This window comes from Hoplias malabaricus, chromosome 3 (assembly GCF_029633855.1).
Source record: "Hoplias malabaricus isolate fHopMal1 chromosome 3, fHopMal1.hap1, whole genome shotgun sequence".
Lineage (NCBI taxonomy): Eukaryota > Metazoa > Chordata > Actinopteri > Characiformes > Erythrinidae > Hoplias > Hoplias malabaricus.
Genome location: NC_089802.1, coordinates 76,506,361 through 76,518,860, shown reverse-complemented (window position 1 = coordinate 76,518,860; position 12,500 = coordinate 76,506,361). Strand labels below are relative to the sequence as shown.

General features: G+C 45.2%; 2 protein-coding genes across 3 annotated transcripts in view; both read right to left on the bottom strand.

Moving 5' to 3' along the window:
• The window catches only part of LOC136691891 (E3 ubiquitin-protein ligase SMURF2-like), a 53,740-nt gene extending 48,386 nt beyond the window's left edge, over window positions 1-5,354 (bottom strand). Inside the window, exon 1 of the mRNA XM_066664814.1 lies at window positions 4,907-5,354. Coding sequence (XP_066520911.1) covers window positions 4,907-4,958 — 52 coding nt within the window. The 5' untranslated portion in view covers window positions 4,959-5,354. The remainder of the gene's footprint in view (window positions 1-4,906) is intronic.
• A 3,122-nt stretch (window positions 5,355-8,476) lies between these two features.
• The window catches only part of LOC136691217 (importin subunit alpha-1-like), an 8,227-nt gene continuing 4,203 nt past the window's right edge, over window positions 8,477-12,500 (bottom strand). For both annotated transcript variants that reach the window (XM_066663642.1, XM_066663641.1), the window contains exons 6-11: window positions 12,353-12,447; window positions 11,883-12,146; window positions 10,084-10,317; window positions 9,763-9,945; window positions 8,848-8,997; window positions 8,477-8,710 (exon numbers count right to left, since the gene is read on the bottom strand). In XM_066663642.1, coding sequence (XP_066519739.1) covers window positions 8,621-8,710; window positions 8,848-8,997; window positions 9,763-9,945; window positions 10,084-10,317; window positions 11,883-12,146; window positions 12,353-12,447 — 1,016 coding nt within the window. In that variant the 3' untranslated portion in view covers window positions 8,477-8,620. The remainder of the gene's footprint in view (window positions 8,711-8,847; window positions 8,998-9,762; window positions 9,946-10,083; window positions 10,318-11,882; window positions 12,147-12,352; window positions 12,448-12,500) is intronic.

The window sequence follows — 12,500 nt, the reverse complement described above, 5'->3', positions numbered from 1 at the left end:
TCATAAAAAAGAGAGAAGCCAATAACCGCTAAGAGGAAAAGTGTGAAGTTTTAAGGTGAAACATTAGTTCAGTTGTAAAGTGCCGCAGTGAGATAAGAAGATGCAAAGCTGGAGGAATTTTTACAGCGCTCTCAATCTGATAAAACAAGAAAAGCTTAGGCTTTAAATTTTCCCAACAGCCTTTGCAGCTTAGTTCGGGGATATGGAAGTCACTCATTAATGGCACACGTGTGTGCGTGTGGAGTGACGCAGATCAGGCTCACTGGGTGGGGTTTCATCAAGGTTTAATGAATTGTCTCTCTGATTATTACTTATTAGTCACCAGAGGAGAATGTAGACTGCCCAGATCTGTCACATCAGCTGTGCCACTGTCTCTAAGGGGAACAGTGGTCTTTGGAAACCATAACAACGGCGGCGGTAACGTTAAGCGGTGTTTACTCGTGGTGTATCGGCGTGTTGTTGTTGTTTGGGACTGAACACAGCTCCGTCATCAGTTCAGACAGATCAGTAGAGTTTGTTCCTTCCTTGTTGCAGCGTCCGGCTCTCGCTGGATTCTTTCGTCGGCCACCGATCCAAGGAGCGTTCGAACCTCTTCAAAAGACCACGGCGTCATTTTACGAGCTGCCGTCGTGAGTCGGATAAAAACAAACGTGATCTCTGCTGCAGCTGGAGATTTTACAGATGGAGAGTTGGTGCTGGTCGTCTGCATCGCGTGGCGTAGAGTGACGACTCTCTCTGGACGATCAGCGCTCTGCAAGGTTTACACTCCACGGTTTAGTCCCTACTCGACTCGCTCTGAACCACGAGAGAACAGCCACTAAACAAGAACCCGCTTCCAGAACCAAATTTACCTGATTGAAAAGAAAAAGCTGAGCAGAGACGATAAGAGTAGAGTTGGGACCATGAACTGGAAAACTCCATTAGTATTTGTTTACCTGGTATTAGTAGAAAAAGCTGTGTGTGGGATGGGGAGGGGACCGTGTAGACATTGTGAGTATGCCCAATGCCAAATGTCAGTTTGAGGAGTATAAAGAACCCCTACATTGAGCTGTGGAGCAGCTTCACACCTTCAGCATGAGTTGGAACTGTGTTGTGACCCAGAAATAAAGTCCTAAAGTGGTTCCAAAGAGGAGAGGCAGTTACTACCACAAAGTAGGACAAATGACCTGCTAAGCCCCTCATTTCACATTTCACAACATTTTGCAAAGTACCAAAATTACAATAACAAAGCATCTGCTGTTAGCATTCTTAAGCGTAATGCCATTAGAATGCAAAAAGCCAAGGCTATGAACCTTAGCTGTTTCTCAGAGAGAAAAACCGAGATCTCTTTCTAGGGCTGAAGAAATCTCCCCAAAAATTTTGGCCAGTGTAAATGAGGAGCACTGAGGGCATCGAGCTGTCTTCGGCACACACACCCTATTGATACCCAGCTCACACGGCCATAGAGAGGCTTTTCAGAGAGACTCAGGAAAGAAGGCTATTGATCCCTCAGAAAGAGGGACGTGCCACAGCAATACTTAGAGTCCTAGAGATGGAGGGAAATCTACCACCGAGTAGAGATTCTGGGGTTTTGACGCTAGTAAAATGGAAGTGTTTTTAATTGTCCATTGAATGCCGGAGTGAAGCAGCTATGGATTGCATTGTGATGTCATAAAGTACTTTGCAAAACTCAGAAAGCGCTCTTCATTTACACATTTTCCAATCAACACGAAAAGCTGTTTCTAAGAGGACTGTATTTAAGATGGAGCTGAAACAACGATTAAAGGACGTAGAGAAAATGGGACTCCTATCAGATCAACAGAAATTAAAGATCAAAAATCTTAGACACGGAAAAGGGAATTAAAATTAAAAATCAAGCTCATTCACAGCTGTTTGCTGTAAACAGAATAACTCCACACCGTGGGTCTGAAAGGATGTGGAGTCAAAAGAAATAGATAGTTACTGACAAAAGAAGAGCAAAAACAAATGCCTGAGCTTCCCAAAGCATGGTCCATAACATCACCGAGTGTTTACAGGGTCGTGATCGAGAGCCAACTTCTAAGACTGAGAACTGACAGCGATAAAAGCTGTAATACAGAGGGAACATGTTTTTCTATAAATCAAATAAACAGGTGGCTATTCTCTGACCTCACTTCTGTAACTTCGGAAAAATGGGACTGTTGACCACATTAACCTTTGATCAGACTCTGAAACAACATCTAGGTCCCAACCGTTGACAGGTTTCTGGTTAAAAGAACTAAAAAAAAAACGATCACCAGGTGCTCAACACTGATGAAAAATACAAACGTGCCCTTCCTGACCTCTGTTTCCCATTCTTACTACAAAATAACAATAATAAAATCCTTCAGCAACCTCTATTCTGCAGCTAGCTGATTCAGACTGGAAGATATGCAAGGAACCGAGCTCAATGGATAACGACCTGCTTTAAAGTTAACCATTTATTAACAGCCGTGCCAAGGCAGGCGCTGAAAACCACACTCAGGTGGTGGAACAAAAACAAACAAATTCAGTTTTAACAGCTTTTCTCACCACACTTTCACAGAAACAACACGTGAACTCATCACTGGAGGAAGTGTTCAAACACCACACGGACACAACTGCACAATTACACGCGTAAAAGCTTCAAGGATTTACATAAAAATGAGTATTATATTAATGAAACGCCATTGATTTCTGCAGAGGAAGGAGAGTCAGCTGAACACTGGAGTTGGAACTGTCCAAAACAACCAGAAACTAGCCTTGCTTCCATTGGGTTAAGCCGAGTACATACTGAAGAAAACAGATCAGGCAAAAGCCCACATCTCATAGTCGGTTCATATATAATACACACAACACCCACTCCATCAGAGGATGACGTTCGGTGTCAGACAGCCTTGTGTTCACCTGAAACGATTACTGAACTCACACTGTGTAATCTGCCTGGCTTTAGTCTCAACTCAGAGAGATGTGGGCTGCTCCCCCGACTCCAGTCAAAACAACGTTTTCTTCACAAGCTCCTAAACTTTTTCCAGACCCCTGCACACTCCCAGGCCAAAGGATGTTGTGTCTACTGAGATTCCCCAATCAAATTACCCCAGGGTTTCATCTGAGGAGAAGAGTCTCTCAGGACCGGCCGGTCAAGCGAGAACGTAAGCTGTTCCATACGCACCGATATCTGCAAACGGCAAAGATCTGTTTGAAAATGTCTTTACCACACAGTGATATTCCCTGCTCTTTTTTGGCAGCATTTGATAAAACATCCAACTAACACCGAGCCAAATGGGGAAAAGCCTTTTAACCAGCTGTGTCCAACACCACTGATATGTCCTTTGAGAGATAAGGGGTTAAAAATATATTTTATATATATATATATATATATATATATATATATATATATATATATATATATATATATATATATATATATATTCTGAGGAAAGCCATTTTTTCACAATTTGTGGCCACAATTTCCTAATCCAGCCTCTTGATTTAAGTTTTGGAAGGTGCTGTAGCTTGTAGCTCTGGTAACAGTAGTTGTGTTGCTACAGTTGTAACGGTTGTAGCTGCGGTAGCTTGTTTCTAGCATAACAATTTTGTTTTACTTTAAAGTGTGGCCACAATTTATTTTATATATATGCCGACAAAGTTTACTACATAATTTATAAATTGTTCTCCCTCTTTTTTAACCATCTTATATATTTTTAAACTTTTTTAAACTGACCTCTCTACTCTTTAACATCACATTTTGGGAATTTCCAATAAATCCCCTCATAACTATTAAACTATTAAAAATTAAAAATTACACTTCAGTCGAAACATTAAAATTCAAAATCAAACAGCGGCTAAAACCACTAAGAGTAGCAACAAAAGTTACTGTAAATACTGGTAGCAACAAAAACAGCTTAAACCAGCAAGTAGCAACTTTAACTCCTGCAACCCAAACCAGTTGTAGTAGCTACAGAAGCTAACTACAAGTGCTACCATGACTGTAACAACTCTACAACTGTTACTATAGCAGCTAGCTACAGCAGCACCAACTGTTATAAACAGCAACTGGCTACAGCAACTACATCTTAAAAAAAAAAAACTCCACAATTGTTATGCTAGAAACAAGCTACCGCCGCTACAACCGTTACAACTGTAGCAACACAACTACTGTTACCAGAGCAACAAGCTACAGCATCTTCCAAAACTGTAACAACTCTTGAACTTTTAGCAACTAGCTTCAGCCACTTTAGCAACTAGCTAGAGCAACTACAAGAATTACAAGCATAACATCACAATACCTGTTACTATAGCAACTACGAATACAGCAACTCTACAACCGTTACTACAAGTACAGCTTGAGTAGAGCTATGGCTACTCAACAACTATTTGCTAATATAGCAACTCCCGAGCTACAACTACAGCGAATACAAAACTACACAAACGTTTACTATGGCAACACGAATAAACTACATAAAAATATACTAACTATAGAAAAAAAACTGTTAATATAGCAACACAACCACTATTACTTCAGAAACTCCCAAGCTACAACGACTACAGAAACTACAAACTACAGCTCCGGTTACCATGGCAAAACAACTAGAGAAACTACAAACTACAGGCATTACTGTTACTATAGCAATACATCAACTGTTAATGTTAATATAGAAACGTCACAGCTAGTCTGTATCTATAGCGACCACAGAAACTAAAAACTACAGATATTACAGCACACTTACTGTTACCATAACAACACAACAACTATTACTATAGTATCTAACTACACAGCCAACGTTACACCTATAGCGAAACCAGAAACTACAAATGCGGTTACTATAGCAACTGTAACAGAATTACGTAGCGTTACAGTAAATATCAACTCTTTAACGCCCCCCTCCTCCTCCAATAAAATTAAATACAATGAAATAAGGGTTATTACCTGTCAGGCGTAGTTTGACCGGGCCGTTTCTCCTCGCTCCTTGGTTAGACATTCCCCTTTATCTTCCAGCTTGTAACCTTTCAATATTCTTCAGAAATAAACTACAGAGGAGCTGCAGTCTCGGCTGAAGTCTGTGCGGTTAATGAAGAGGGAGAGAGGGAAGAACACACGGCATTCTGTTGCCCCGGATGTGCACAACCCAGCACCAGCATTTACACACCAAAATAAACAGAAATGAACCCGAAAAACAGCGTTTCCAGCTCGTTTACATCGCAGTCTCCCCTTAGCTGTGTTCCTGAAGACGTCCCGGTGCTGAAGAAGGTCTGAACGCGGCGGTCTAGTCCTGTTCTGCGGGAGAGAGTGAGTTGAAAGAGGGACCCATGCTGCTGTGGGACAGAGAGCTTTATGTTGTGAAGAGTTTAATTTCCACTTTCTGGGTCAGACGCGCTTATTTAGCGCCCTCACACGGCCATAGTGGCACATTACAGCCCAGCTACCCCCTCCAAAGACCTATCAGTATACGTCCCACGTGAGGATTTGCTGCTCTGTCGACCCTTGTTCGCTATACACAGCCCACCAGAGCCCCACCAAAACCCCATGTATCCACCAACACAGTGCTAATGCCCACACAGATTTATCTCACAGTCTTCTCTGTGCCAGGTGTCCTTGTTAACCCTAGGGCTCCTTCAGTTCAACACACTAGCAGGAGAACACTAACTGTCCAATCTGTAATGTCAGCTAACATGCTAGCTAGCACTGCGCTTGTGTTGCAAACACAATAAACTAGCAGTATTCAGTGGTATTTGTGACAACAATATCTTAGCCCTATATTTGTTTTGATTTTGTTTTGAGCTATGCAGTGTCCACAAATACATTATTGAGTGTGGGAGCTTAATAATGTTTTAAAATATTAATTTGAGAGATTTTTGGTCCCATGTTTCTCTGCTAATTTTTTTGTTCTTTGACTATAATTTCTTCATTTGTTCCCACAACAGTCAAGTTGATTTTTACTAAGTAAAAAATTGATTTATATATATTATTTTTTTTAAATAAATCTTAAGTTAGCAAACATGTTTTAGCGTTAACATTGAGTGCCTGTGATATGTTTTGTCAAGGGAGGTGGCACGGTTGCGCAGCAGGTTAGTGTCGCAGTCACACAGCTCCAGGGACCTGGAGGTTGTGGGTTTGAATCCCGCTCCGGGTGACTGTCTGTGAGGAGTGTGGTGTGTTCTCCCTGTGTCTGCGTGGGTTTCCTCCGGGTGACTGTCTGTGAGGAGTGTGGTGTGTTCTCCCTGTGTCTGCGTGGATTTCCTCCGGGTGACTGTCTGTGAGGAGTGTGGTGTGTTCTCCCTGTGTCTGCGTGGATTTCCTCCGGGTGACTGTCTGTGAGGAGTGTGGTGTGTTCTCCCTGTGTCTGCGTGGATTTCCTCCGGGTGACTGTCTGTGAGGAGTGTGGTGTGTTCTCTCTGTGTCTGTGTGGGTTTCCTCCGGGTGACTGTCTGTGAGGAGTGTGGTGTGTTCTCCCTGTGTCTGCGTGGATTTCCTCCAGGTGACTGTCTGTGAGGAGTGTGGTGTGTTCTCCCTGTGTCTGCGTGGGTTTCCTCCAGGTGCTCCGGTTTCCTCCCACAGTCCAAAAACATACGTTGGTAGGTGGATTGGCGACTCGCAGGTGTGAGTGTGTGAGTGAATGTGTGTGTGTGTGTCTGTGAAGGACTGGCGCCCCCTCCAGGGTGTGTTCCCGCCTTGCGCCCAGTGATTCCAGGTAGGCTCTGGACCCCCCGCGACCCTGAACTGGATAAGGGTTACAGATAATGAATGAATGAATGAATGAAGTCCAATAAGGTATCTGACATCAGATGAAGAAGAGTTCGACTGGGCTCAGTTTTAGAGAAAACAGCCTACACAGCATAACACAGTTAGCGGAGCATTTCAGTAGTGCTACAGGTAGACGGTTTCCTCAGGGTTATCCAGTGTTGTCCAGGGTGACAATACAAAGTAAATATCCTCTCCAAGGTTTCATTTCAACTGCCTAGGACTCTCTAATCATCAGTAACCTGTTTCAGAGGTGTCCAGGAAAGTTTTCATTATTATTATAATGTTCATTCATTTATTTATTTGACATTTTGGATCTGAATTTGTCACCTCCAGCATAAGTGTCCCAACAGGCCTGCTCTACAGTTAAGTCACATTACTCAAATCTCACATCTGCACGGAAGAGCACTGCCAACAGTACATACCATTCTGGAGTAGCTGCACATGAGCCTTAACACACCATGCCCACATCTCACTCTGGATCACCTCTGGAAAGTGTTCTAAACTCATCTAAAACTAATTATCCAACATCGGTTAATGCTCTCATCACTGAATACAATCAAATCTTCACAGCACTCTTCTAAACTCTGCTTTAAAACCTAACCAAAGGAGAAGTTGTTTTTGCAGAGAAAGCAGGGGGGAAATCCAGCTTTCATTCATTCATTCATTATCTGTAACCGCTTATCCAGTTCAGGGTCGCGGTGGGTTCAGAGTCTACCTGGAATCATTGGGCGCAAGGCAGGAATACACCCTGGAGGGGGCACCAGTCCTTCACAGGGCAACAGACACACACACACATTCACTCACACACTCACACCTACGGACACTTTGAGTCGCCAATCCACCTACCAACGTGTGTTTTTGGACTGTGGGAGGAAACCGGAGCACCTGGAGGAAACCCACGCAGACACAGGGAGAACACACCACACTCCTCACAAACAGTCACCCGGAGGAAACCCACGCAGACACAGGGAGAACACACCTCACTCCTCACAAACAGTCACCCGGAGGAAACCCACGCAGACACAGGGAGAACACACCACACTCCTCACAAACAGTCACCCGGAGGAAACCCACGCAGACACAGGGAGAACACACCTCACTCCTCACAAACAGTCACCCGGAGGAAACCCACGCAGACACAGGGAGAACACACCTCACTCCTCACAAACAGTCACCCGGAGGAAACCCACACAGACACAGGGAGAACACACCACACTCCTCACAGACAGTCACCCGGAGGAAACCCACGCAGACACTGGGAGAACACACCACACTCCTCACAGACAGTCACCCGGAGGAAACCCACACAGACACAGGGAGAACACACCACACTCCTCACAAACAGTCACCCGGAGGAAACCCACGCAGACACAGAGAGAACACACCACACTCCTCACAGACAGTCACCCGGGGAAACCCACGCAGACACAGGGAGAACACACCACACTCCTCACAGTCACCTGGAGGAAACCCACGCAGCGGGAATCGAATCCACAACCTCCAGGTCCCTGGAGCTGTGTGACTGCGACACTGACCTGCTCCGCCACCGTGCCGCCCAAAAATCCAGCTTAATATGCGTTATTGTAAAAGAAAGTTGTGGTGTGTGTGAGACAGTTGTAGAAAGCTCCAACATCATCAGACTTTATAAAGATTAATTATGCAACTCACATCAGAATTACATTCTTAATAATAAAGTGTAATAAAGTTAAAATTTATCAGTAAACACAATTAAACCACAGAGTATCTGTATATTAAACTGTTTATTTACATGCTTTTGAGCACAATGAGAAAAAAATAGCCTGAGTGTTTATGTACACGTCTTTTAAAAAAAGTCATATAAAAATGTAATAAAACTAATGAAATGAGCAGAGTGGAAGGAGTCGGGAGTGAAGGTGTGTCTCAGAAGTTGAAGGTGCTCTGGTTCTCTGGTATCTGGAAGGAAAAGCCCTCAGCGGTAGCCTTGGGAGCTACGGATTCATCCTCCTCTTCCTGAAAGGAGAGAAGAGACAGGAGTCACATACAGAGCAAGAACATCAACGCGTTTCCTCATTCCCAGAGGAACCCACTCTGGACAGTTCACCATCGGCGTCTCCATCAAACACAGAACCACAGGCCGGTTCACTGACCTCCCCTGAGAAGTACTTCTCGACGAGGTTGAGAGCAGCTTTGTAGATCATTTCGTTCTCGTGGGCCTGCAGTGCCTCGATGCTGTCCAGTCCTCCGCACTCCTCCACCATCAGACACAGCTTCCCCGTCTCGCCCATCTTATCTGCAGCCTGCGGGTCAGATACACGTTAATGACCGACTTTAACCGCAGATGTACCGCAGTGAGAACGGACAGCGGCAGGTTAAATTAAACGGAAGATGGTGACTATAGCAGGATAAGTTCCGGTCACAGTACTCGGGTGCGATTACCATTTCACCCCTTGCCTCTGTCACTTAGGGGGAGGGACTCTCAGTTCTTGTTGGAATAGAGGGGTAAGGTGAAGTGTTGGGGCGACATGGCACTTCAAACTGATTTTTGAAGACACACAAAATGGAGGACTATTGAATTCCTTGTGAGACATGTGCAAGCAAAAAGCAAAAAAAAACAAAAAAACCCACAAATGCTTCATTTTCTCTTTTAAAAATGATGATAAACATGGTATTATTAATGTACTTTTAATGTATCATCACCCTTTCCCTCATAACAAGCAGAAAATTGGGGTTCATCACTAGGGGTTGCTAATGTCTCTGTTATTTAGCTGTACATTTTCAGTTCCGCCTTAAATTGTGAAGCAATAACATTCAGGTGCGTAATGCTACTGCAACATTTAAGGTGGAACTGGAATTGTTAAAGACAGAGCTGCCGAATAAGAAGCTGAATTCAAAAAAGAGTGAGAAGTGGGTGATAATAATAGACTGTGGATCTCTTCTGAAGGAGTATAGAGCCCTAAACTGAACTCCTCTGATATCACTGCAGACTGGCGATGTATCAGAAACCGAGGGGTAGGGGTCAAAATAAGAATGGGACAGGGCCGTGCTCTTTAGCATAAACGCACCATGAAAATATTCAACACAGCATCCAGGATGACTAAGACGATCTTGCTGTCCTTGACGGAGAGCAGGTTGAGGAGAGGGGGCAGGGCTCCACACTGGACCAGGTACGCCACCTGCTGGACAGTTCCTCCGCTGGTGTAGTTGGTGATGGCCCACACAGCCTCCTTCTGAGTTTTATAATCTGCCTGTACGTGCAAACAAACGCAGACAGTTACAGACAAAAACCCATTTTATATAATGTAGTATATTTCTATTATATGTGCCATGACCATAAAGGCCAGTATACGTGCCTATACGATCAGAGCGCCCTGCTGTCACCTCACCTGCTGCAGGAGCTCCACCAGCAGAGGAACCAGACCTGCATTGATCACCTCCTGGATCTGAGAGTCTCTGCCGGCCGTGATGTTGGAGAGTGTCCAGGCCGCCTCTTTCTGGATATTGTTTTTCGGATGCTGCAGCAGTGTGGGGAACAAGGCCAGAGCTCCAGCATTCAGCACCCTCTGGGTCTGCTCGTCTGTCCCCGTTACAATGTTCCCTACAGCCCGCAGAGATGGAGTCTGAGGACATTACAGGAGTAACACGTGTGACCATGACATCACAAACTCTCATACATCAAACATTTAAAGCCTCTGAGAAGAGCTGAAACTACAACAGCTGATAGAGATAGTTTTGTTTACGGAATGCAGTAGAATTATAATGAAGTGGCCTGTGCATGCCTCCTTTCATAGAAAGAACATCCTTTACTTTCAATGCAAGTTAAAGACAGAGTGTCAGAGTAACTGTCTTAAAAACACTCTTTCTTAGGGGCAACATGGTGGCACAGCAGGTAGTGTTGCAGTCATACAACACTACTCCGGGTGACTGTCTGTGAGGAGTGTGGTGTGTTCTCTCTGTGTCTGCGTGGGTTTCCTCCGGGTGACTGTCTGTGAGGAGTGTGGTGTGTTCTCTCTGTGTCTGCGTGGGTTTCCTCCGGGTGACTGTCTGTGAGGAGTGTGGTGTGTTCTCTCTGTGTCTGCGTGGGTTTCCTCCGGGTGACTGTCTGTGAGGAGTGTGGTGTGTTCTCTCTGTGTCTGCGTGGGTTTCCTCCGGGTGACTGTCTGTGAGGAGTGTGGTGTGTTCTCTCTGTGTCTGCGTGGGTTTCCTCCGGGTGACTGTCTGTGAGGAGTGTGGTGTGTTCTCTCTGTGTCTGCGTGGGTTTCCTCCGGGTGACTGTCTGTGAGGAGTGTGGTGTGTTCTCTCTGTGTCTGCGTGGGTTTCCTCCGGGTGACTGTCTGTGAGGAGTGTGGTGTGTTCTCTCTGTGACTGCGTGGGTTTCCTCCGGGTGACTGTCTGTGAGGTGTGTGGTGTGTTCTCTCTGTGTCTGCGTGGGTTTCCTCCGGGTGACTGTCTGTGAGGAGTGTGGTGTGTTCTCTCTGTGTCTGCGTGGGTTTCCTCCGGGTGATTGTCTGTGAGGAGTGTGGTGTGTTCTCTCTGTGTCTGCGTGGGTTTCCTCCGGGTGACTGTCTGTGAGGAGTGTGGTGTGTTCTCTCTGTGTCTGCGTGGGTTTCCTCCGGGTGCTCCAGTTTCCTCCCACGCTCCAAAACACACGTTGGTAGGTGGATTGGCGACTCAAAAGTGTCCGTAGGTGTGAGTGTGTGTCGCCCTGTGAAAGACTGGTGGACTGGCGCCCCCTCCAGGTTGAGGTCCTGTCTTGCGCCCAGTAATTCAGAGTAGGCTCCAGATCCACTGCGGTCCTGAACACTTTTTGTTATATTTCTTGAAACTACGCCTACATCAATCCATAAAACAAATGCTCTGATGCTATAAATAAAAACATTTAAAATCCTATATAGGCCTCAGGATTTGTCAAATCCCTTTATTCAGACCGACTACTTAAATGCCTATCTACTATAACCTCCTAGGACTCCACACATGGCCAACTGGAGGGAGAGGGGTGTAGAAAAGACGGAGGTAGAGGAGAACATTAGTAAAAGTCTGATACAAACTAATGGAAAGTTTTGAATTGTACACAGTGAAGAAAAAAAGGCAAATGTTGTACTTGAATATATATATATATGTATATCTCTCTCACACACACACACACACACACACGGATGTTGTAGCAGGGTTGCAAGTGTCTCACCACGATGTTGATGTCTCCGCAGGTGAGGAGGTGCACCAGCTGGGGGATGAGATTGGCCTGGACCACCACCTCGATCCTCTCGTTCGGACCATCAGTTAAATAGGACACGGCCCAGCACGCGTCAGCCACGACCTCGTGGTCGTCGTGGTGGAGGAGCAGCAGCAGCCCCGGCAACATCTGCTGCACAGCTGGCAGTGGAGGGGCGGGATTTTTATTGCGGCAAAGATTAGACAGCGTCCAGGTGACGTTCCTCAGGAAGTTGGGCTGCACGAGGGAGAGTTTGAAATCTAAATGTTAATATCTGTGGCTTATTACATATGGACTTTCATCCACTACGATGTCAAACTGAACCTCCGTGCGATCGTTTGTTGCTCTCTCTTTGCTGCACACATCTTTCAAATATCAAAGAGAGAGCAATTGTGCTTTTAGAGCGCACAGAAACAATAGCATATTCACATAGAAACACTTACAGTGAAGATGGAGAGGTTGGGAACGGACAGCACTGCGAGCAGCTGGTCGACGGCTCCGTGTTTGATCACTTTGTCTCTGAACGTGGAGCCGTCACCTTTAGAGAAACAAAACACAGAGCAGAGAAATGAGCACGGGCAGAAACCATTG